The sequence below is a fragment of the Hippopotamus amphibius genome, chromosome 7 (assembly GCF_030028045.1).
Source record: "Hippopotamus amphibius kiboko isolate mHipAmp2 chromosome 7, mHipAmp2.hap2, whole genome shotgun sequence".
Lineage (NCBI taxonomy): Eukaryota > Metazoa > Chordata > Mammalia > Artiodactyla > Hippopotamidae > Hippopotamus > Hippopotamus amphibius.
This window is the reverse complement of record NC_080192.1, coordinates 97,144,381-97,168,332: the sequence shown is the minus strand read 5'-3', so window position 1 is coordinate 97,168,332 and position 23,952 is coordinate 97,144,381. Positions and strand designations below refer to the sequence as shown.

Genomic DNA, 23,952 nt, shown 5'->3' with positions numbered 1-23,952 from the left:
ATTTGATTGCCCCCGTAGGAAGACCCGAAGTGGCTGGTTTGGCTGAGTTTTCGCAGTCCAGGTCTCCTGTCTTTCTAGAGGTGTTGCTTTCTTCACCTGGGTGTGGTGGATCCACAGTGTTATTCCTGTAACTTTAATAGCAGTTGGGGTTGCCAGTGTGACTGTGTTGGGGGCTAGTCCAAACTGGCTGAAGTGGTTCCTTTTTCCAATCTTTTACCCATACTTCATTTCATGGCTGATAGGGATGAACCCAATTGCCCAAAGGAATGGGAGCCCTTTCTAGAGCCTCTGGAGAAATATGGTGAAAAACTTTTCCCAAGGCCTGGAGGTGCTGTGACATCTCCAGATCAGCTATTTGTTGTAAGTCTCCCTTTAGTCTCCCTATTATTGGAGGGCTTCTCCCATATAAGATTTCAAAGGGAGAATAGCCTGAGGGCCTCGTGGTGCACTGAACATGGAACAAGGCTAGGGACAGCATATCAATCCAGGGCAATTGGGTTTCCTGACAGAGCTTAGCTAACGTAGTTTTAAGGGTTCAATTCATGCATTCCATTTTCCCTGAGCTTTGTGGTCTGTATGCGGCGTGAAGCTTCCATTTGATTCCCAATGTCCCGGATATAGTTGGATTATTTCAGATACAAAGGCTGGCCTGTTATCAGACCCTATGGAAAGAGGTAGTCCATATCTAGGGATTATACCTCTTAGTAGGGCCTTGGCGACTTCTCTTGCTCGCTCAGTGCATGTGGGGTAGGCTTCAACCCACCCCGAGTAGGTGCAGACTATTACAGGTAGATATCTATAACCTTGGCAAGGCTTGACTTCAGTAAAGTCTACTTCTAAATCTTCAAAGGGTAATGTCCTGACTGTCTGCACTCCTGGGCTGGGCCTTGGCCCTTGGCCCTTGGCTAGCATTGTTCTGTGCACAGGTTACACATCTAGCACTGACCTGAGAACATAAGGTTGGAAGTTTAAGAACAAAATAGTACCGGCCTAGTAAATTTTCTAATGCAGTCTTCCCTAAGTGAGTTGCCTCATGGTGTTGCGTTAACAGTTGGACCACTAAAGCGCTGGGAACAAAGAGTCTCTGGTCAGGAAGTTTCCACCAGCCTTCCTTTCCTTTAGTTCCTCCCTCACTTAAGGCCCATTTATCTTCTTCTTTAGTGTTCCTCGGGAACAGAGGCAATTCCGGTGCCAGAAGAACCTTATAGACCGGTTCAGGGTCCAATGCTGGACTTGGTTTGGTCGCTGCTTCATTGGCTGCCTGATCAGCCAGTCGATTTCCTTTGCTAACTGGATCAGTCCCTTTCTGGTGGCCCTTGCAATGGATGACTGCCACTTGGGAGGGCTTCCAAATAACTTCTAACAGCTGAAGAATTTCTTCTCTATTTTTGATCTCCTTTCCCCCTGCAGTGAATAGTCCCCTTTCTTTATAGATGGCTCCATGAACACGTAAAGTAGCAAAGGCACACCTTGAGTCTGGGTGGATGTTGACCCGCTTCCCTTCGGCGTGCCTCAGCGCCTGGATGAGTGCCCACAGCTCAGCCCGTTGTGCTGACCACCCCTGTGGCAAGGCCTCGGCCTTTATTATTTCATTCGTTGTTGTTATTGCATAACCTGCCTTACGTTGTCCTTCCTGGACAAAACTGCTGCTGTCAGTGAACAATTCCAGTTCTGGGTTCTGCAGAGGAGTATCCGTCAGGTCTGGCCTGCTTGAATAGATTTCGTTTAAGACCTCTTTGCAGTCGTGGTCAGGGGACCCTGCCTCCATAGATAAAAAGGTGGGAGGATTCAGTGTCCATATGGTCTCGAGATGAACCTGTGGGTTCTCGCAGAGCAGTCCTTGATCGCGAGTCATTCTGGCATTTGTTAGCCATTTATGTCCTTGGCTGTTCATCAGCGTGGTAACGGCATGGAGAACTTTCACACTTGTGTTTTGTCCCAGCGCAAGCTTGTCTGCTTCTCTGATTGGGGTCACTGTAGCGGCTAATGCCCGAAGGCATGGCAGCCCTCCTGCGGCTACAGGATCCAGCTGCTTGGATAGATATGCGACTGGGCGCTGCCATGGCCCAGCTGCTTACATGAGGACCCCCAGGGCAGTATGATTTTTCTCATGTACAAAGAGGTTAAAGTCCCATGTCACATCTGGCAGCCCTAATGCTGGAGCACTGGTTAAGAGTCTCTTTATTTCTTTGAAGGCCTTTTCTTGTATGTGCCCCCACTCTAGGGGGTCCTTACCAGATCCTGCCATGGCCTCATATAATGGCCTCACAGTTTCAGAGAAGCCCGGTATCAAGATCTGCCAGAATCCGGCAGCCCCGAGGAACTCACGGACTTCTCTCTTGGTGTTTGGCTGAGGTATTGAGCAAATGGTGTGTTTTCTTTCATGCCCGAGTGCTCGATGCCGTCTCAATATGACAAACCCAAGGTACTTGACCTTTTGTTTGCAAATTTGCGCCTTTTTCCATGACACCTTGTACCCCGTGGTGGAGAGTGGGGCCAATAGGGCTTTGGTGCCTTTCCAGCAGTCCTCTTGGGTAGCAACAGGTTGTCTACATACTCAAGTAGGGTGCAGTTTAAAAGTCTCTCCGGGGAAGGCAGCAAGATCTATAGCCAGCGCTTCACCAAACAAGGTGGGCGAGTTTTTAAAGCCTTGTGGCAGTTGGGTCCAAGTCAGTTGCATCTTTCTCCCGGTGTATGGGTCTTCCTACTCAAAGGCGAACAAGGGCTGGCTGGCTGGTGATAGCCAGAGGCAAAAGAGGGTGTCCTTGAGATCGAGGCAGGTGAACCAGCTCGTTTGGGCATGCAAGAGGCTCAGGAGAGTGTAAGGATTCGGGACCACTGGATGGATGGTAATCACTGCATTGCTGACAGCGTGAAGATCCTGGACGGGGCGGTAGTCGTTTCCCCCAGGTTTCTTAACTGGTGGAAGCCGAGTGTTCTAGGGAGACTGACACTCGATTAGGGTTCCAGCGTCATGCAGGCGGTGGATGTGGTCTCGAATTCCCAGACGTGCTTCTCGTGGCACTGGATGTTGCTTCTTCCTGACAGGAGTAGCTCCTGGCTTTAGAGTTACTACAATGGGTGCATGGGATCTAGCCAGCTCTGGGGGCCCTTTCTCTGCCCAAACATCAGGGAACTCCTCCAATAAATTGGTTGGGTTCTCCTGTTTTTCCCTTAATGAGTAAAGACGCCATTCCTCTTCCCTGGGCGTGGTCACGGCCATTATTAGAGCTGGTTGATTTCCCAGGGTTAGGCTTGCAGGCTTCCCAGGAGCGAAGGGGATTTGTGCTCCCAGTTTTGTTAATAACTCTGCCCAGTAAAGGAATAGGGCACTCTGGTAGATATAAGAATTCATGAGTCACTAAATGGCCCCCAAGCTGACATGAGCAGGCTCTACAAAATGAGCAAGCAGTTTTATTTCCTGTGGCCCCAATGATAGTCGCTGTTCGGCCTGTAAGGGGAGCCACAGGTGTAGTTACCACCGAGTGTTCTGCTCCAGTGTCTACCATAAATGTCATTGATTGGCCCCCAATCTTCATTGTATCCATTGGCTCCCAGGGGCCCAGAGTCAGGGAGCCTGGTCCCCCCTAGTCTGACTCTGCCTCAGCTAGGCCGATAAGATATTGGCCAACTGGCTCAAGCTGGTATTTTCTTTCACTGGGTTGGTTGAATTTTCTTGGACTTCCAGTTGACCCCTGCGGTCAGGACATTCATTTTTCCAGTGTCCAGTTTTTCTGCAATAAACACATTGGTCATGACGTAGTGGTGGTCTTTTTTTGGGGTTCTCCTTTCCACAGGGGTACAGTCTGCTTTGCCGGGCTTGGATTTCCTAATGCAGCAGCCAGCAGGGATACCTTCTGTTTCATACGCTTGTCAGCCATCTTCTGGGCTTTTCGGTCTTGATTCACAAATGCCTTTTTTGCAGTCTCCAGCAACTGAGTGGCATTCATCCCAGCAAAGCCCTCAAGTTTTTGGAGCTTTCGGTGGATGTCATCATAAGACTGGGCCATGAATGCCACATTAACCATACGCTGATTTTCTCGTGCCTCAGGGTAAAAAGGGGTGTACACTCGGAATGCCTCACATGGTCTCTCATAAAATTCCGTGGGTGATTCACCTGACTTCTGGTGTATTTCTGTCATCTTGGGCATAATGGTGGGCTTCTTAGCTCCTGCCTTAAGTCCTTGTAGCAGAGCCTGACAGTATTTGTCAAGAGAGTCCCTTCCACCTGGGGTATTGAAATCCCAGGTGGGCTGGACATCCGGTGCAGCCCCCAAAGCCCAGGCTGTAGGATCCATTATGCCAGCTGGAGCCTGTCCTTGAAGCCATTTTCGGGCCTCTGACAGGATTCGACAGCATTCCTCAGTGTTGAAGAGGGTCAGGAGGAGATGGCGACAGTCATCCCAAGTGGGTCAGTGGGTATGGAAAATAGACTCAAGGAGATCAATCATCGCTTGTGGTTTCTCTGAGTAGGATGGGGTATGGTGTTTCCAGTTGAGGAGGTCAGTAGTGCTGAAGGGCTGATAATAAAGGATGGGGTGTCCTGGCTGGACGGAGCCGTCCTCGTTGACTTGCGGAGTACCTCGGGTCTCCCGCAATGGCATCTGCATGGCTGTGGGCGGCTGTGCTGGTTGGCTGGCCAAGCGAAGTCGCCGCGGGCTTGGAGGGGGCTCTGGATCTTGAGGCGGTGGAGACACAGAAGGCGGAGGGCTGTGTGGTAAAGGGTGAGGGGGCCGAACAGGAGCTGATGGAGTTGTTGGTATGTAAGGCGGAGGTGGGGGGGGCGCTTCCTTGGGATCCCCTTGGTAGATAGTCATGGCTGGCTTTTCTCCGCCTTTTCTCGGAACTGTTTGAGCTACTAAGACCCTACATTGTCCCTGCCTATTCACGCAGAATTGAACCCATGGGGGCAGCTGAATAGCAATTTGTAAGCAAGAATCTATGTATGGAAATTGGTCTGGGTGTCCAGGGCTCCTGTTATTACTCGGTATATTGCCCTAACTACAGGGAGGTCCAGGGTGCCTTCCACAGGCCATCCCACCCCAAAGGTGGGCCACTCCAGTTCACATAGTGTGTGAAGCTTTCCTGTGGTCATCTTAATCCCATAATCTCCGGAGAAGCCCTTCTTGAAATTCTTTATCATACAGTCCAAAAGAGTTGGCTTTGAGGAATTTCCTCCCATCTTATTAAGTACAACTAATGGGAGACTCAATATCCTGGCTCAGAAGGTTCACTGAGGATGGGAGGGGAATTCAAAGCTATAGGGGCCCCAAAACAAAGGGCAGCTATATTCCTCCCCATGTATCCCACCCTGTGTCGGTGGCACAGAGACAAACAAGGATGGGTGCCCCCTCCGAAGAAGAGACCACTCAGATGCCCACCTGGCCATGTCCCCGTGGGGAACTTAGATGCCTCTTAGCTTTAGTGGGTGGTATAGAGTCCCAACTTGAATCTATCCTCCAGAGACAGATACCACCGTTAGCCGTATGAGGTCACCACGGAACTGCAGGTTAGGGCCCACTCGGACTCCATAGCCAAGCAGGCCGTGGAGCCACACAATCGCCCCGGAACGAGGACAAACCAGGGCTCTCATTCACACACATACTCACACCAGAATTTATCGCAGTGCCTCCCGCTCTGGGAAAGCCCCAGCCTGATGGGTACCTTCCCCCTCTGGGAAAGCCCCTGCCTGATGGGTACCTTCCCCCTCTGGGAAGGCCCCACCTGATGGTCTTCTTACTGAAGACCGTAGAAGGTGATCAAGCTCCTCTTCTATCCAGAGACGGGACCTGACTGGGTTTAGTGCCCCGGGGTCTTACCTGGTACTGTGACCATTCCGGGTGAGCTGGTCCGCCTCTCCAATGAGTCCAGTCGGGGCTCGGCTATCCAGAGAGTTGGAGCACTGGTCCGACAGAGAACCCTGAATACCATCAGGTGGCGTACCTCCTCATTCGTCTCAGAGCTTCTTCGCCCCAACCCAACCAAGCCACCAGTCCAGCGGCTCAAGGGGCCGGTGTGGTTGGAATCTTGCTGGGGCCTCCAAAAATGTTGCAGAAATTGATCCCATGAGAAACCAAGCACCACACTCAGAGAGTTGGAGAACTAAGGTTTATTAAGCCGGCTGACCCAGACGAGCTAGCACTCCAAAATTCTGGGCCCCATTTCAGGGGAATCTTTTCATTATATAGGTTAAGGCATATAGCTATAACTGGCACAGACTGATTGGTTGGTTTAAACAAGGCTCTAGTTGAGTTTGGCACAAACTGATTGGTTACATAATTACCATAGGTTACAGGCAGTTACAGAGCATGGGAGTTGCTATGGGTTACACACAAGGCGGGGGGGCGGGGGGGGGGGTTCCAAACAGAAACTTGCATGAGCAGAAGCAGGACATTCCATACTTATCAGGACATCTTAAGGTTATAGTTGATTACTAGGTCATCTTGTTCTTATTGCAGCACAGCAAGCAGATTTTACAGAAACAGAGCTAGCATAAAGTCATAAACTTAAAAATTCCCTCATCAAGATAAGGACAAAGTTTGCCAGGCAGGGAAACAGTGAAAAACAAAGAAACTGAGGCACAATGCTAGAATATTCATCATGTTACTTCATGATGATGCAACTGGCATGTACTCTGTCCTTGGTGAGGAAACTGAGGCTCAGAGGAGTTAGATGACCTGCCTATAGTCACACAGCTAATAAGCAGCAGAGCTGGGATCCAATTCCAAGACTATTAGGCTCCAAAGACACACCACACTCCTCCCAAGGGCAGGAGGGTTTTTTAGCCACAAGAGGAAGGAACAGGCATGCTGTGCTCAGAGAGAGGTATACAGTCTGAGTGGGGGTGGGGAATAGGGTACGTGGAGCACAGAGGAGGATGGGAAACAAGGTGGAAAAGGCAAGTCAAGAGCCCCAACCAAGAGTCCAGGGGGCCAAGCCACAGGCAACAGGAGCCTTAAAGGATGTGAGCAGAGGAGCGATATAATCAGTAACACTCAGAAGGGCTCTCTGGTAGCAAGTGAGATGGAGTGAAGGAAAGCAAGGTAGGTTGGCAGCAGTTAATGGGCTACTGCAAAGGTCCAAGTTAGAAGTATTACGGGTAGAATTAGGGTACAGCACCAGGGACACAACAAAGGAGCCTGGCTTGGGAGATTCATCAACTTGACAATGGCCTGGACTGTAGGCAAGAAGTTGGAGAGGTTTCTGTTTGTAGTGCTGTATGTCTAGGTAGATGCCAGTGCTGCCATTCATCGATATAAGGGATCTAGGGAAGAAGAGTATTTTATGGAAAGGAAACTAATTTCTGTCTCACTGAGTGTGAGGGGATGGTAGGGCAGCCTAATGTACAGGGAGATAAATACATCTAGAGACCTGGTAAGAAGGCTGGGCTGGACATGGAGATTCAGGAGCCAGCAATGCACACAGAAGTGCAGGTGCAGCCTTGGGTGTGGATAAGGCTGCCTGTGGGCAATAAGAGGCAAGAACCTGAGGATGGAAATGTTGGCAAACACAATGTGACACAGAGAGGGCTCTGTGGGGCTCCTGGGCACAAAGCCTTCCTGTGTCCCCTATTTCTTTGATTATAGGAAACAGCCTTCATTCAGCCTCCAGGACCTTCCCTGAGTTCCAATGGGCAGACTCAAGCAGTTGTTAATTAGTGAAGGGAGGGGTTGCGCAAGACCCGGGAGAAAGTCAAGAGCAGCCTTGGGACAAGGTCCTGTTTCTCCATCAACAATACACATAACAAAATCTTTGAGCTATTTTGCAGAAGTTGAAACCCCCTCCAGGTGTGAGAAGTTAATGATTAACGATGATATGCTGCCCACAAGCATGTAGACCCCAGACCAGCTGGATTTGAAGGTTGATGATGCTGACTCCTGCTTAGCTCACCACCAACCCATCAGAAGAATGCAGGACTGTTACTGCCTTGATCCTTATTGCCTACCCCTGGCCACGAGCCCCGACTATAAAACCTCTCCCTATTCCCCAGAGAGGGGGGCACAGTTCTTGAGGTGCTAGCCTACTGTGTTCCACCTTTGCCTGGCAAAGTAATAAAGCTATTCCTTTCTGCTCCTCCAAAGCTCTGTCTCTGCATTTCTATTCAGCATCAGTGAACAGAGGCTGGGTTTTTCTTGGCAGCAAATGGACAGTGATCATGAGGGATACAAAGATGAAGTTGAAACTGAGCAGAAACCTGTGGGGCCCTCCTGGGCACACAGTCTTTCCGTGTCCCCATTTCAAAGGGCAGATTCAACCAGTTACTAATTAGAGGAGCGAGGAAATGCACAAAGGAAAAGCAGTCAAGAAATAATAGCGCAGGGAAGGGACAGGTCCTGGTTCCTCCTCAAGGGATATACATTAACAATCTGACACAAATCTCTGAGTTCTTCTACAGGAATTAAGGCCCCCACCCAGGTGGAAGATGGTAATCTTTAGGCTTAGCATAAGCACATGGACCCCAGATGGCTGATGACTGAGATTCCTGGAACACCACTCTGTTAACTCCCCATCAACCAATCAGAGGAAGGTCACACACTCTGCAGCCCTACCCCCCAATTTCGCCTATAAAACTCTTCGGGCTTTTTGAGCACAAGCCGCCTATGCTCCTTGCTTGGCACTACAATAAACCTTTCTCTGCTCCAAACTCCACTATTTTGGTTTGTTTGGCTTCTCTGTGCATCGGGCCCATGAACTTGGGCTCAGCCACAAAGTAATAAAGGTATTTAAAAGAAGGGAGCTTTGGTTTGGTTTGAGTTTGGAAAATAAGGGAAGGCTTCCTGGAGGAAGTGATATTTGAGCTGAGTCAAAGAATGGAAGAATCTGAAGGATCAGAGAAAGTATTATATATGGGGAAAGAGGGAAAAGGCACTTGTCAGCTACAAATTGGCACTTGCCGTGGGCACTTGCCATCTACCTCTACAAGGATTAAATCACAATTGCTGCAACAGCTGCTGACCTTCAACATTCCCTGAAGGGAATTCAGGGTGGAGATCAGGAATGAGGCACTCTGTGCTTTGGAAAAATGGGCGGACTGGGTCTACAGATAGATGTTTTCAGGAGCTGATTTTGTGAGCCAATCCTTGCATCTCCTTATCTCTAAAAAAGCACGAAATCCCTTCATGGTGATGTCTGCTCCTCCCATGACTATCAGAAACCTACAAAAATATGTGTTTGATTACATGTACTCCTCCTTCACCAAGATCACATATATACTGACCTTCCCCCTACCTCTTCAGAACAGTTTCTCAGAGCTATCTGGGATGCTGTCTCCTGGGCTGCAGTCCTCATTTTGCCCCAAATAAAACTAAATTTGCAACTCTCACGTTGTGTTTTTTTTTTTAAGTAGACATGTTCGAGACAAAGGAAATGACATTAGCAAAAGCAGCGGGGATGGGGAGTGGGGGTGGTGCATGATGGAAAGCAATGTGCACACAGCTGCAGAATAAAAGTAAAAATGCATAAAGCAATTTTGGGAAGCAAGCCTGGAAAGGGAGGTTAGGGCAAGCAGGACATGGTTTCTGTTTCTTGTCTACCACTGGCTCCCGACACTCACTGGTCACCTGGTTTCAGCCCCCTTCAAAGCTGAAAGGACTGGATGGAAGTTAATTAACTTTTCAGTTTGGAGCATTCTCATAGCTTGGGGGAAAGATTACACACATGGTGTCAGAATTCTCATTCAAGCCTAGGTTCCGCACTTCTTAGCTACGTGAGGTGGGCCCTAGCCTTGAACCTCAGCTTTAAGATACATAAAGTATGTGAGCCAGGTGTTAACCTGTTGTCTCTCAGCTGCAAAGCCACCCTTCTATATCATGCTGTGAGATGCTGGGGAAGGGACTCTGCAAACCACATTTCTGCTTCGCCAGCTGCTTCCCGCTAGACTCTGCTAAAAGTGGGGCTAGAGGGAGACTACAAGGCTGGAGGAGGAAGAAGGGACTTATTCCTTCCTGTTAGTTCTCCATCTCCTTATCTGCTTGTATTCCGACAGCAGTGTTCTTCCTCTGGGCAGCAGCAGTTCATTCTAGCAGCAGCAGCTGATTCCAGTTCGCAGTTTTTCCAAACTCACAGAACCAGCAAAATCACTTCAAGGGCTTCTGTTCCCTCCCTGGGATGCTCTGCCTCTAGATATCTGCACCGCCCACCTCCTCACTCCTTCAGATCTTTACTCAAAATGTCATCTTCTCAACAAGGTATTCGCTGACTACCCTATTTGAAATTACAACCTCTCCCCTGACTCACTGTCAGCCTCCCTTTTCTGCTTTATCTCTCTCATAAGTACTTACCACCAACTGATATTTTACATGTCTCTGCTGATTTATGCATTGTATGCCTGCCCTTACCAAAAAGTAAGCATCACAAAAGCAAGCGTTTCTCTGCTTCATTCAATTGTGTCCTCAGTGCCTAGAAAAGTGCCTGGCCGATGGTAGACGCTCAATAAGTATTTGCTGGATGAACGAATGCCCAACTAAAACAGTATTAAGTTTCTCCCAAGGGAAGAGGACAAGTATTTCTTCATAAAGACTGAATCAAAAAAAAAAAAGACTGAATCAGTCAGAGAAATACTAGCTGCTCTAAAGCGTGATATTCTACTGAGTATTAAGGAAAGGGCTTATTTTCCAAAAGCTATCATTGACACAGGGTGGATATTCCAAAGAATCACTTTTAGGCAAAAGCATCCATGTGCTCTCAATTCATTCTTTTTAGGACATTTCTTAAGAGGAGGTCTTATAACAATCATTTTCACAAAAAGGATGAAGTTTATTTGAACCTGGGAAAACTGTTTGAAAAAAATATAGAAAGATGAGTAGCTTCTGAAGAGATGCAGCAGGCCTGATACTTATACTTATGCACAGTATCCATGCCATTTCAGCTTAACACTGGAAACAAGCCTGAACTTTTCAGATAAACTGATTTCACAGTGTTTTACCCAAAACAGATAAATTGTTAATAAGCAACTTCCAACTCTAATTTCATCTTTTGTCTCCACACAGAAGGAAACATTTAGTAGTTCAAATAACCTAGGCAAAGGACATTATTTTCCAAGAGCCTAAATAGCACCCTTTTCCTTTAACTGTTAAGCTTTTTGTGGAATGTTGTACATGCAGCCACTAGATTAGAGGATAATCTTCCCTAGATTGGCTTGACCCATTTAGATGATGACTCCCTCCAACACATGTTGCTTCATTAGTAATCAGTACTCATCATTATTTGTGTTACACTCTATCTAGTATCATCTACAATTCTGGAATCTTTATTTAAAAATTTTTTTTTGCATTAAAGGGATTTGTAAGGAATGAGGCAGAGCTACGTGTAAATAACAGAAAATAAGGAAGTGGCAGAACAACATGTACCTATAAAATGCTACCATATATTAAAATATTATGTTCACAGGAGACAGGAAAAAGTCGAGAATATATGTTTCAAAACAGAGGCTACCAAATGGGGAAGGAGGGGGGAGCCAGACTTTCTTTTTGAGGGGAGAAGTGTTAAAAGGGCTTAAGCCTTACTTATAACATTTGAAATTTTTAAAAAATATTTTATTTATTTATTTATTTGGCTGTGTTGGGTCTTAGTTGCAGCAAGAGGGATCTTTAGTTTCAGCATGTGGGATCTAGTTCCCTGACCAGGGATCAAACCCAGGCCTCCCGTATTGGGAGCATGGAGTCTTAGCCACTGGACCACCAGGGAAGTCCCAACATTTGAAATTTTAAAAGGATAATGTGTTCGTGTATTACTTCTATAATTAAAATGTAACCAAAAAAAAAAAAAAAAAAAGAAAAAGAATGTTTTGTGACTATTAATACTAAATTAAAAACTGAACAATTTCTAATGGCTACTTGGTCTGCCTGGCACCTCCCATGCTCACACTGCCCCAGAGATCCTGCCTACCTGTCCCTTGCTCTTCTACCTGCTCCAACCCCAATCCCAACTGCCCATGATAACTTCTTTATTTCTTTAGAAAAAAGAAACCATCAGAGGGAATTTCCCTCATCTTCCCATCTACAAAATCGCCGTCTTTTGTGCCCCTTTTCTTCTTCCCAACTGCTTCAGGGATGAAATGTCCCTTCTCTTAGCAGCAATTGACCCTTTTCCTCATCACTGAAACCAATGAATTGGAACCTTCCGCACTCCTGCAATAATTCTTCTACCATTGTAGCTGGTCTTAATCTCTTTTGCCCCCCTTTTCTCTACCTGACTGTTAGATGTTGAGGGTTTTAAGAGTTCTATGCGAGGACCCTTCTCTTCTTTCTCTGCACTCTCCCCCTAAGTGACTTCATCCAGTGTTTCAAAAATGCTGAAAACTCCCTGATAGAAATATCCATCCCACACCCAACAGGACTACAGTTTCATAGGCCCAACTGCTTCCTACATCTTTCCACTTGGTAGTTTCACAGATATCTCAAATTTACCATGTTCAAAACTGAAACCTTGATTCCCACCCAGCCCCTGAATCTATTCCTCCCCAAGTTACCCCCAATTCAGTAAATGACATTATCTTCCATGCAGCTGGTCAAACCAGAAACCTGGGAATGAGCATTCTTAGCTTCTTCCTTGGCCTTCATATCTGATCTAATCCAAGTCCTATGCAATCTGTCCACTTCTTGCCATCTCCCCTGAACTCTAGGTCCAAGCTACCACCTCTGGCACCTGAATTACTGCAACAGCCTACCCAATCTCCTTTCTTTGTCAAACCCTCCAATCATTCTCCACAAAGCCATCAGAGTCATCTTTTAAAAATGTAAATAGGAACATGCCAGATCTCTTAAAAGTTTTCAAGGACCTCTCACTGCACCTGCAATGAGAGGTGTAATAAACCTCGCATTTATTTACTGCAATAAACACTAAACTCCTTACCTTGGTCTACAAGGCCCTCCTTACCTTTCCAACCTCATCTCCTCCCCCTCTCCCCTCCTCACTTCTCCAGTCCCATTGGCTTTATTTCAGATCCTTAATCACACAGAACTCCTTCTCTTCCTATCTTTGGGCCTCTGCATATGCTGCTCTCTCTGCCTAGAATGCTTTTCCCACCCCTACTCTTCAAATGGCTACTTTCTCATCTATCAGGCATTGGCTTAAATGTTAACTCACTGAAATAGGTTCCCTCCTATTTCTTTTTTAAATTATAGTAACCTGTTCATTTCTTTCCCAACAATTCCTGTCTTACAATCATTTGACTTTTCATTTTTTATTGTCTAACTTCCCCATCAGAATGGAAGCACTGTGATGACATGAGCTATGTCTGCTTCATTCACTACTGAACAGTCTATGACTGGCACTTAATAAATGCTCAATATTTGTTGAAAAAGAGAAAGCTGTCCCATTAGGAAATTCAGTGAAATTTTTACTGTGAATTATAGACGATTGTTCTACCCGTGTCATCATCAACCCCACAGCAAGGCCTATGAACTGATATCTCCAACTGAGACTAGATTCAAGAAATATGACTTAGTGCCCTATGTGGGCACAGAGTCCTATAGGGGGTGTGCATGGAACAGGGGGGCGGGGGGAGGGGGGGCGGGATGTGGAGTTGCTTTGGCAAACCAAAGGATTTAAAGGGGCCTACTGTGACAGTTGGTTCTCTAATCAATTTTGTGTGGTGACTATGGTAAGCTGAGTTTACTCCATTTTATAGATAACAAAGTTGAGACAAACTAACCTTTGAAAAATCAAGGTAGAGACCAAATCAAACAGTGAAGAAGGCAAAGCTTGGCTCCTGCACTCTTTTCTTTTCAGTGCTTTGTCTGCCAACTCCACTGTCACTCTGACTCTCAGGCCTACTATAGTGCAGCTTATCCAGATCTGCTTTTGGATCCTTCAAGTACGGTGGTATCAGAACAGAGTTATTCGAATAACAGTTCCACTGGCAGTTATTATTATTACTAATTTATACAAACTGCCCTTTAGCTATGACATATTCTCTCATTTGGTTCTCACAATAGCCCAGTGAGACAAGAAAGAGGTAGAGTTATTATAGTTCTTTTACAGATAAGAAAACTGAGATTGAAGGAAGTTTCGTCCTAATGTCAACCAGCAAATGAAGAGATCCTAACCCAGGATTCCAAATCCTTTTTCTCCATTCAAATCTTTTTCCAACATCAATTTGCCTCCTTCGTTGGCTACTGATATTTGTGTTAAGGAGAAGCTTTATCATGAATGAATTTGGTCCTAGGTCACTGACCCTGGTTCATGTTCAGGGTCTCAATCTGCCTTACTCTGGATAACCTCAAGTAGTTTATCTGTTGGTAAAATACTGCCCATAAAAGGTGTTGCTACAGATTTTCTCATTAACAGTTTCAGTGTAGATTAAAGAGATTAGAATTCCAAAATATCCAGTCATTTCTATTAGCCCTAGACCACAACGTTTTGAATCGGAAAAACTTTGGACAAATGGTATTAAGAATCTTTAACTGGGGTTAAGGAGGTTTACATCTCCAGATTGCTAGTTAAAAATTCAAGGTTCCCATCTTTTAAGTGAATAGAGCAGATGGCAGACTTGGCCCTCTACCTGGTAAACAGGTGTTCAAAACACATTTAACACTGAAAATTGATCAGTGAAAAAGCTGTCTCGCCCCACCCTGAAGAGTCGTGTGGAAACGTAACCTCAGTAATTTGCTTCTCTGGAGGCTTAACTATATCCGTGTTTGATTTACCCAGTGAACTCTTGCTGGTTTTAAACACCATCTCTCATGTATTATATTAAGATGCACTAATAACCGAGACATCGAGGTGACAAACAAAACAAATCTGACAGCACAAACGATTCACTTGCGTTTTATGCGTTACTACCCTCTATGGGATAGAACGTCCCTCAAGTTGAAAAGAAAAAGAAAAAAAAAGAAAAAAAAAAGAAAAAATATTAAAAAAAGAAAGAAAAAAGCAAATATCTACTCCCAACAGATGCTGGAGCATAAGGAGTAAAGTTCTCTACGTTGCACTCTCTACAAACAGAGTAGCGTAAATGCTCTCCAAGACATTTTTACATTCTCTTTGGTTAAAATTAAAAGACTTTTCAGAGCCTCGGTTTTGAGTATTTTGCGTGGAGGTAGAGACAACGTGGTGGGCCAGGCTCACCGAGAGGGAGGATCTGGACAGGGCGCGCGTTTCCCAGCCCGCGCCTCACCAGCGGGAACGCCGTCCAGCCTCCAGCTGCACCCCGCCGGCGCCCAGCCCCAGCCCACTTCCCGCCCCTGCATTACCGGCGCCCGCGACAGCCGCGCTTCCGCCGCCTCCTCCTCCTCTTCCTCCTCCTCCTCTTCCTCCTCCTCCAAGGCCGCCGCCGCCGCCGACAGGGACTCTAAGGGGTCTTTGCGTTCGTAATGGGCGACCCGCGCTCCGATGTTGGGATTGACTGGGGTTTGGAGACTGCTGGCCGCCAGCTTCGCCGCTCGGGGCGAGGCGGCCATCACCGCGCGGCCGAGGCCTGAGCGCCCGCGCTGACCCGGGGCGGGGAAGCCGGCGCGGCCTCAGGCGCCGGACGGCTCCTGGCTTCGGATGGTGGTTACTAGGGGCCCGGTAACTAGGGACGCTACAGGGGCCGTGAGGGATCAAAAGTTATTCAAAACCCGCGCGCGCCGCGGGAGGCCCGAAGGGGCGGGGGCTCCTGGATAATGGGAGTCAGTACTGAGTCTTTGCGGGTTTAGAGGGTTGGTGGGCAGAACAGGTCACCTTTTCCTCTCCTTCGCGCTTCAACGCCCTGACGCAGACTTCTCACATTATACTAATGAAACTACTCGTTTTGTGGGGAAAAAGGCACATTTTCGTTCATTGAAATAACGTTAGGAGGAGACGGCGGCGGCAGAGGAAAGCAGGGGACGTTATTGTGTTGCAGTCTCAGGACAGTGGCAAGGTTTGCATCCCGCTACCTATCAGGGCTCCCCTGGGAGCCACAGAATGCGAAGCAGTGAGGTACATTCTACACTGACTAACTTGCGAGCCAGCAGAAATCGAGCAATCCGGAGGAGACTGCTAGTTATCTCTCTCTCCTGACCAATAAAAGCCCAGAGTCGGGTGGAGCCTGGTCCACCCGCCGGTGAATGACAGTGAAAGTGTATGAACCGGGTGTTTGCTGCTTCCGTTCCTCGGCTTTATAGTGCTGGGGTTCGGAGGGCGCGAGCGATCACCAGTAGCCGCAGGCACTCTTCATCTCCATCTCTTCTCGCACTTGGGATTTGCGTGCTTCAAATGGCGCCTTCGCTCTACACCACGCGCCTGTAAGAGAGGCCTAGCCTTAAAATAGAAGGCGTGGTCAGTCTCAGCCACCTGCTACCTAAGCCCCTACATCCTGACCCTGAGGCTGCGGCACCCTCCCCCTCCCTACTTCAGCCTCCTTCCACTCCCGGCCCTACAGACCTGCTATCGACACCACAAAGTTAGAGTATGCAGCGTGCGATGTCTAGAACACATCTCTGAGATTTTTCTTGTTCGCCGATCTGGAGTGTGAGCACTTGCAAAAATCCCCTTAACTTCTTCAGGCTGCTCTTTGTTTTGGCTGAGCATTTGCTTCGACCACTGGATTCTGAGCAGAAGCCAGAGGTGGAAGTCCATGGGATATGGATGCCCCACGTGACCAGAGAAGAGCTGTCTAGTCATTCACATGCAGCTAGTTCTGTGACTGCATGTGCTTCTCTCTTGGGATTTGTTTTAAGCCTGACCCCAAACCAGCAAGACAGATCTACTGCTGAAGCATTGCAAATGGAAGATTAGGCTAGAATAGAATAGAACAGAAGGAATGAGTGTGGAGGACACGTTGTATGTGTTTGTAAAGGAGCAGAAAAGCTTCTTTTAATCAGCAATATTCTAAATTTGCAGATATCTTTAAAAAATTTTTTAATTGAAATGTGGTTGACTTACAATATATAGAGAGCAGAAATGGACAAATCTACAAGAAAATGACAAATCTTACATCATCATAGAAAGGATTATTTTTGCACTTTTGTATTGAGATGTAACATACACAGTGCAATGAATAGATAGATCTTAGATCTTAAATGTATAGTTGGATGCCTTTTGACAAATGCATACACTCATGAAGTCATACTAAGATATAGAACATTTTAATCATCCTGGAAAGATTCCTCATGCCCCTTCCCAGTCTATTCCCCATTCCACATTCCCTTGACTGTTCTAGAACTTCACATAAGTGGAATCATACTGTACATACTACTCCTTTTACTCTTCTTTTTATCAGCATACTGGGGTTTTTTGTTTCGTTTTGTTTGTTTGTTTTGATTCATCCCTGTTGTATATATGGGTAGTCTGTTCCTTCTTAATTGCTGGGTAGTATTCTTTGCTGAGATAATAGTTTTCCAATACTGGGAGAATTTTCCTCATTATTTTGTGCTATTCATAATGTAACAGTTACAGACAAGATATACTCTTAAATTTAATCTACACTATTAACATTGTCTTTATCACTTTCTTAAGTTTATTCATTCACCTGTTTCCTTTTTTTTTTTTTTTTGGCTGTCCATTTGGGTCCTTCAGGAAGATGATACCAAGAAGCAGCTAGATGCGCAAGAGTTTTGGGGGAAAGTTCCTGTGAAAGATAAAGGGAGAAGAGTAGGAATGTTTTCAGGACAACATATATTCTGACACCTTAGAAAAGAGAGAGGGAAATGAGAATAATTGTGTCAGAGGAAGTTGAAACTACAGCGAAGTTCTGGGATGGTCTCAGCCAGCTAAAAAGAGAGCTCCAGCACAAAGATTGCTCATAGAGCAGACATGGCCAGACCCTGCCAGCCCTGCCATCTCAATCATTGGCTAGCGCTCCCTCTGAAGAGCAAGTTCCCAGATGGAACACTGTGGGAAAACCCTAAAGCGCAGCCTGCAGGCTGTTAGCCAGTGGTATGCTGATAAATGGTTGATGACTGGCTCTCTGGGAGAAAGTGTGTGTGTGTGTTTATGCTTATAAATTTTAGTAAAGAATTGTAGAATACAGCTTATAAATAAAACATACTCTTTAACTGCAAATCCCCCACCATTGATTCTCCCAGAATACTTTCATTGGCTTTTGCTGAACTCTTGTATGTATAGCCAATCTGTGGTTGCAACTGATTAATGTATTTCCAACATGAATGCTGGTTGATATTTTTGTTTATATTTATGACTAAGATGAAAGTGAAACAACCAACATGTATGTCAGAATTTCATTTTTTTTGCCAATGTTGTGAGCAACTTCTTTGCTAGAATAAACATTTTTCTAATACTAGAAGAATTTCCTTAAATTTTTGTGCTGTTGACAATGTGACAGGGATCAAACCTGGGCCGCCTGCATTGGAAACGCAGAATCTTAACCACTGGACCACCAGGAAAGTCCCCAACATTAATTTTTTTAAAAAAACTAGAAAAGCCTTTCACTTTGGAAAATCTAAAATACTTCTAAAAAACAATTCATGGGGACTTCCCTGGTGGCGCAGTAGTTAAGAATCCACCTGCCAATGCAGGGGATACAAGTTCGAGCCCTGCTCTGGGAAGATCCCACATGCTACAGAGCAACTAAGCCCATGTGGTACAACTACTGAGCCTGCACACCTACAGCCCATGCTCCACAACAAGAGAAGCCACCACAATGAGAAGCCCGTGCACCACAGCAAAGAGTAGCCTCTGCTCTCCACAACTAGAGAAAGCCCACGCACAGTGATGAAGACCCAGTGCAGCCAATTAAAAAAAAAAAAAAAGAGTATGTCTTGTCTGTAACTGTTACATTATGAATAGCACAAAATAATGAGGAAAATTCTTCCAGAATTTCAACAACAAAAGACTAGCCCCCACTCGCCACAACTAGAGAAAGCCCACACGCAGCAATGAAGACCCAAAGCAGCCAATAAATAAATCAATTAAAAATAATAATAGTAAACATAAATAAATAAAAAACAATTCATGGGTTACAGAAGAATTCATGACAGACATTATAAAATACTTAAATTATATGTGAAATAAATATATTTATTAATATATTAAGTTTCTTAGAAATCACTTATATATTAAATAGAAATGATATATTGATATTTTAAATTTATATATTAATATATAAACATAATTGTATATTAATTTGTGATAGTATATTAATTCATTTAATGACATATTTTAAGTGGTTTTTAAGCCATGTGTTAGAGTAACTTATTTTTTGGTGGGGGTGGCGGTGCCGCTCCGAGTGTGCTTGTGGGATCTTAATTCCCCCAGCAGGGATCAAACTGGGCCCTCAGCAGTGAGAGAACAGAGTCCCAACGACTGGCCTGCCAGGGTATTCCCTGGAGCAATTTTTTTAAGGCAGAAATACATAATTTGAACACTGGACTATCAGTATAGCTTCCAAAATGCTTCAAATGATTCTAATCATTTACAGGTTAGAGATTCTAAGTCTAATTCTTCTTTAGGCTCTAATTCTTCTCTAGGATACCTAACTATTTGCTCAGCTCATTTGCTCTCTTGTCCTCTGGCTCATTGCTGCAGTAGTAAAGTAGCATCTCTTGTGCTAATGCAACGCTGCCCACACCCGAGACGCATTGGCTGCTTACACCACTTCCCCACTCACTGAACTTTCGGGCTTCCCAAGCAGCTGTCTGGAGGCACTGGACAAGAATCAACACGCTGGAAGAAGCTTTGACCAATGAGAGATGTCAAACTGGCAAATACATGTCTTTCCCCTCTTTTACCACTTCTAAGGCGAGATGATTCTACGGAGACTGTCTGGACAAGTCATTGATGAAAAGAAACTGATCTTTTATTTTTTAAATATTTATTTATTTGGCTGTGTTGGGTTTTAGTTGGAGCATGCGGGATTTTCGTTGCAGCACGCGGGATTTTTCATTGCAGCACGCAGGCTTCTCTCTAGTTGTGGCTCACAGGCTCTAGAGCCTGTGGGCTTAGTTGTCGCAGGGCATGTGGGATCTTAGTTCCCGGACCAGAGATGGAACCCGCATCCCCTGCATTGGAAGGCAGATTCCTAACCACTGGACTACCAGAGAAGTCCCCTGATCTTTTTTCATTTTAAAGCTATGGCCAGCTTAGTAATTCATACTTTGTATTTGTTTTCCATCTTTTGCTGTCTCATTTCCCTTTCTTCTACAATCTTGATTCCTGGGATTGAATGACCCAATAAAATATCAATAGATTTTTAAAAATAATAAAATAAAAAATAATATTACATAAGATATATATTACATGTGACATTATATATTTATATAATATATTACTATAAGTTAACATATAATGTTATAATTACAATAATATGTTAAGTGGCTTCAAACCACTTAAAATATAATATATTAAATAAATATTTTATATATATATATATACACATCCTGTGCACCTTGGGATAGGGAGGGTTCTCAGAGCAATATGGCCATATGAACCCTGATTCTTCCGCAGAACAAGTGTAGGATAAGGTCATTGGTTCAGAAACAAACAGAAGCTACTGAAGTAGCTGAAAAGTGCAGAATGCTTAGGAAAAAAAAGGCAGACCTGAGAAAAATAAATTTTGAGGTTAAACAGGCTTAGATTGGGACTTCCCTGGTGGCGCAGCGGTTAACAATCTGCCTGCCAATGCAGGGGACGAGGCTTTGAGCCCTGGTCTGGGGAGATCCCACATGTCATGGAGCACCTAAGCCCATGCACCACAACTACGGAGCCCACGCACCTAGAGCCTGTGTTCCACAACAAGAGAAGCTGCTGCTATGAGAAGCCCATGCACCGCAACAAAGAGTAACTCCCTCTCACTGCAACTAGGGAAAGCCCACGGGCAGCAACAAAAACCCAATGCAGCCAAAAATAAATAAATAACTTTATAAAAAATAATAATAAAAAAGCTTGGATAACAAAACAAATAACAGAAATCCTTGGGTTTAAAGAGAATGTTATGATTGAGTTTAGTCAAGCAACTGGAAGTGAAAGGCTGAACCAAGATGGAAATTATTCCTTGTATCTAAAATGTAGTACCATCACCTTATTAGATCACAACAAGAGTGACCCAATGTGGCTCTGACCCAATTCTCTTGGCTGTTTTTGGAGAACCCATGCTCCAAAATGATGCAAATCAACCAGATTGGGGTTTTGAACAGAAAAAAAAAAAATGCTGTGGAGTTTATGGGAGAAATGTGGCTCCTCCCACAAGGAAATATCACTGGAATTTCTTTCACTTTCCTAGACCTGAAGAAAAAAGAAATGAAACAGACAGATTGAACAAGAAAAATTGCCATCTATGAAAAAGCAACATGAAGACAAAGTTAAGAAAGATAAAGAAGAAAAAGAAAGTAGTGGAGAGAAAAGGGAAAGAGCTTGAAGTCCAAGAAGACTCAACTCCTTTCCTAAAAGACAGTCCTGACCAGTCAGGACAGAGAGAAAGCACAATCATGTTCAGCCTTCTAATCACAGAACCAAGAGTCACAGTCCTTCCCCTGTTCCAGAAAAGGAGAACAATCCAGTGCTCCTGGAACCTTCAGTACAAGTGGCCAGTTCTGACATTTAGTGACATACTGAAAATTTCCCAGTCTGAACCTGTACTAGAGCTAACGGAGCTTCTCTGGAAAAGGTAAGAAAGAAAGAGACAGAGAGAGGGAGGGATGGAGAGAGAGAGAAGAAGAAAGAAAGAAAGAAAGAAAGAAAGAAAGAAAGAAAGAAAGAAAGAAAGAAAGAAAGAAAGAAAGAAAGAAAGAAAGAAAGAAAGAAGGAAGGAAGGAAGGAAGGAAGGAAGGAAGGAAGGAAGGAAGGAAGGAAGGAAGGAAGGAAGGAAGGAAGGAAGGGAAAAGGAAGAAAGGAAGGAAGGAAGGAAGGAAGGAAGGAAGGAAGGAAGGAAGGGGAAACAAGGAAAAAGAAGAATCAACCAAAAATCTCACACTCCTTCTCATACTCAATCTTGCTGGCACTATAGATCTGGCACTGTAGATCCCATCAAGATTATATTCACCTAGAAGACAGCCAAGCCCAAGGAGATGCACTTCACCTCAAAGAACTCTACCAAAGCATAGAAGGAGCAGATCTCCAGTGAGATGAAAAAAGTGCTCATCAGCATTTTTGTCTAGGAGTAGTTCATTGTCTGCTTTGTCTTATGTCTGGTCACTGAAGGAAGCCTCCCAAGAGGACCTTCAGACCCCTTGAAAAACTGGTAGTTTATCTCCTTCAGCAAGTCCTCCAAGGCAAAGGCAGTAGACATCACCTACAGCAACTCCACTGCCAGAAATTCATCATTCCCAAGCACCCGGCAGCCAAGCCTTACAAGAAAAAGTTGTGTTTCTGTTTCTCCAGGGAGAACTTCAGGTAAAGTGACAAAAAGTGATAAAAGTACTGAGAATACAATAGAATACTACTCAGCCATAAAAAAGAATCAAAAAAATAAAACAAAGGAATGAATATAACAGAATAGAAGCAGCAGACACAGAGAACAAACTAGTGGTTACCAGTGGGGAGAGGAGGAGGGGCAATATAGCAGTGGGAGAGTGGGAGGTACGAACTATTAGATGTCAGATAGGCTCAAAGATGTGTTGTACAACACAGGGAATATAGCCAATATTTTGTAATAATTGTAAATGGAAAATAACCTTTAAAAATTGTATAAAATAAAATAGAAAAAAAAAGTACTGAGAAAAGAGCCCTCCTCATCTAGAAAAGTAGAGTTCTCTGAATCAGAGGATAAAGGTGGCAAAATAGCTATTGCATTTTCTGTGCAGCAGAGGCACCAAATCAGATGACAACACCAGCAGTCTTCATCTGATTCTGGCTGCTCCTCAGATGATGATGGTGATGATAGACCCAGAAGTCCTACATGAGAAATGGTGAAGTAGGCAGGTGGCAATTCAGAGTGCCTCTCCATCACCACAGAGGTGCCAGAAAGAGATTTTCCCTTTTAGAGAAGTCCCTCCCCACCACCTACCAGAAGGCACCATTTTCCTTCTCTCACATCTCTTCCTCACCTCACTTCTCCTCCTCAGCTCATGTAGCCCATGACACCACCATCATAAAAGTCTTCTTCTCCTCCCCCACATCAGTGCTCACCTTTCCCAAGTAGCTAGACTCCTCCAAAACAGGCCACACCCTCCTCCACCTCCTAAACAAAGTGCATCACCACCTCTACCCCCAAAGCCTTGGGTCTCTCCTTCTTCACCGCCCAAACAAAGAGGCTCCTTAGTCACCACGAGACTGGCTTTCATTATCATTGAAGCTTAAGGAAGGGTCTTCCTGGAACCCATCTATCTGGGAGGCCCAGATCACCTCAACCAAATGAACACCATTTACCCTCCTAGCAGCCTCGAGCTCCACAGACCTTCTCAAGTTCTACCCCAACCTGTCTCAGGATCTCCTGAGCCAGTAGCTAAAAACTCCAAGCACCGCCATCCCCTGTCCAGTCTCAGTCACCTTCCACAAACCAGTCATTGTGGCGCTGCTCAGAAAGACTAAAATCCCAACATCAACCCAACATTGGCAACGAATTATTAGGTGCTTCCTTGGAGTCTGGCCAGCATACCCACTGTGATCATTTCTACTCTGCATCGAACTTTAGGTCCTAGACAGCAAGAAAGGAAGGAGAGAAAAAAGAAATGAAAAGTGTAAGAATTGGAAAGGGAAGGGGAAAAACTCTCAATACTTACAGATGATTTAATTGTGTAGAAAATCTCCCCAAAACACAGAAGTCAATTATCAGCGTAACAGAGTTTAACAAGGTTGCTGGATACAAAAATCAATTTACGAAATGGATGACATTTCTTTCTGTGCTTTATTTTGGATAGTTTCTAAGGTCATGTCTTCAAGTTCACTGTCCTTCCCCTCAGCAATGTCTAATCTGCTGTTAATTCTATCCAGAGTACTTTTCATTTTAGATACTGAAATTTTCATTTCTAATGTTTTTTTTGCATCTCTTTTATATTTTCCATTTCTTTAATCATGTTCATGTTTTCTTTTACATCTTGAGCATACCTACAAGATTTATAAAAGTCGTTTTGGGGGTCTTTGTCTGATAATGCC

The 23,952-nt window shown here is 45.0% G+C and overlaps 1 protein-coding gene and 1 pseudogene across 2 annotated transcripts in view; one reads left to right on the top strand and one right to left on the bottom strand.

The window, feature by feature from the left end:
• The window catches only part of FAM161A (FAM161 centrosomal protein A), a 32,481-nt gene extending 17,080 nt beyond the window's left edge, over nt 1-15,401 (bottom strand). For both annotated transcript variants that reach the window (XM_057742372.1, XM_057742373.1), the window contains exon 1: nt 15,195-15,401. In XM_057742372.1, coding sequence (XP_057598355.1) covers nt 15,195-15,401 — 207 coding nt within the window. The remainder of the gene's footprint in view (nt 1-15,194) is intronic.
• A 646-nt stretch (nt 15,402-16,047) lies between these two features.
• LOC130857668 (serine/arginine repetitive matrix protein 1-like) lies at nt 16,048-23,294 on the top strand (annotated as a pseudogene).
• The last annotated feature ends 658 nt before the right edge of the window (nt 23,295-23,952 follow it).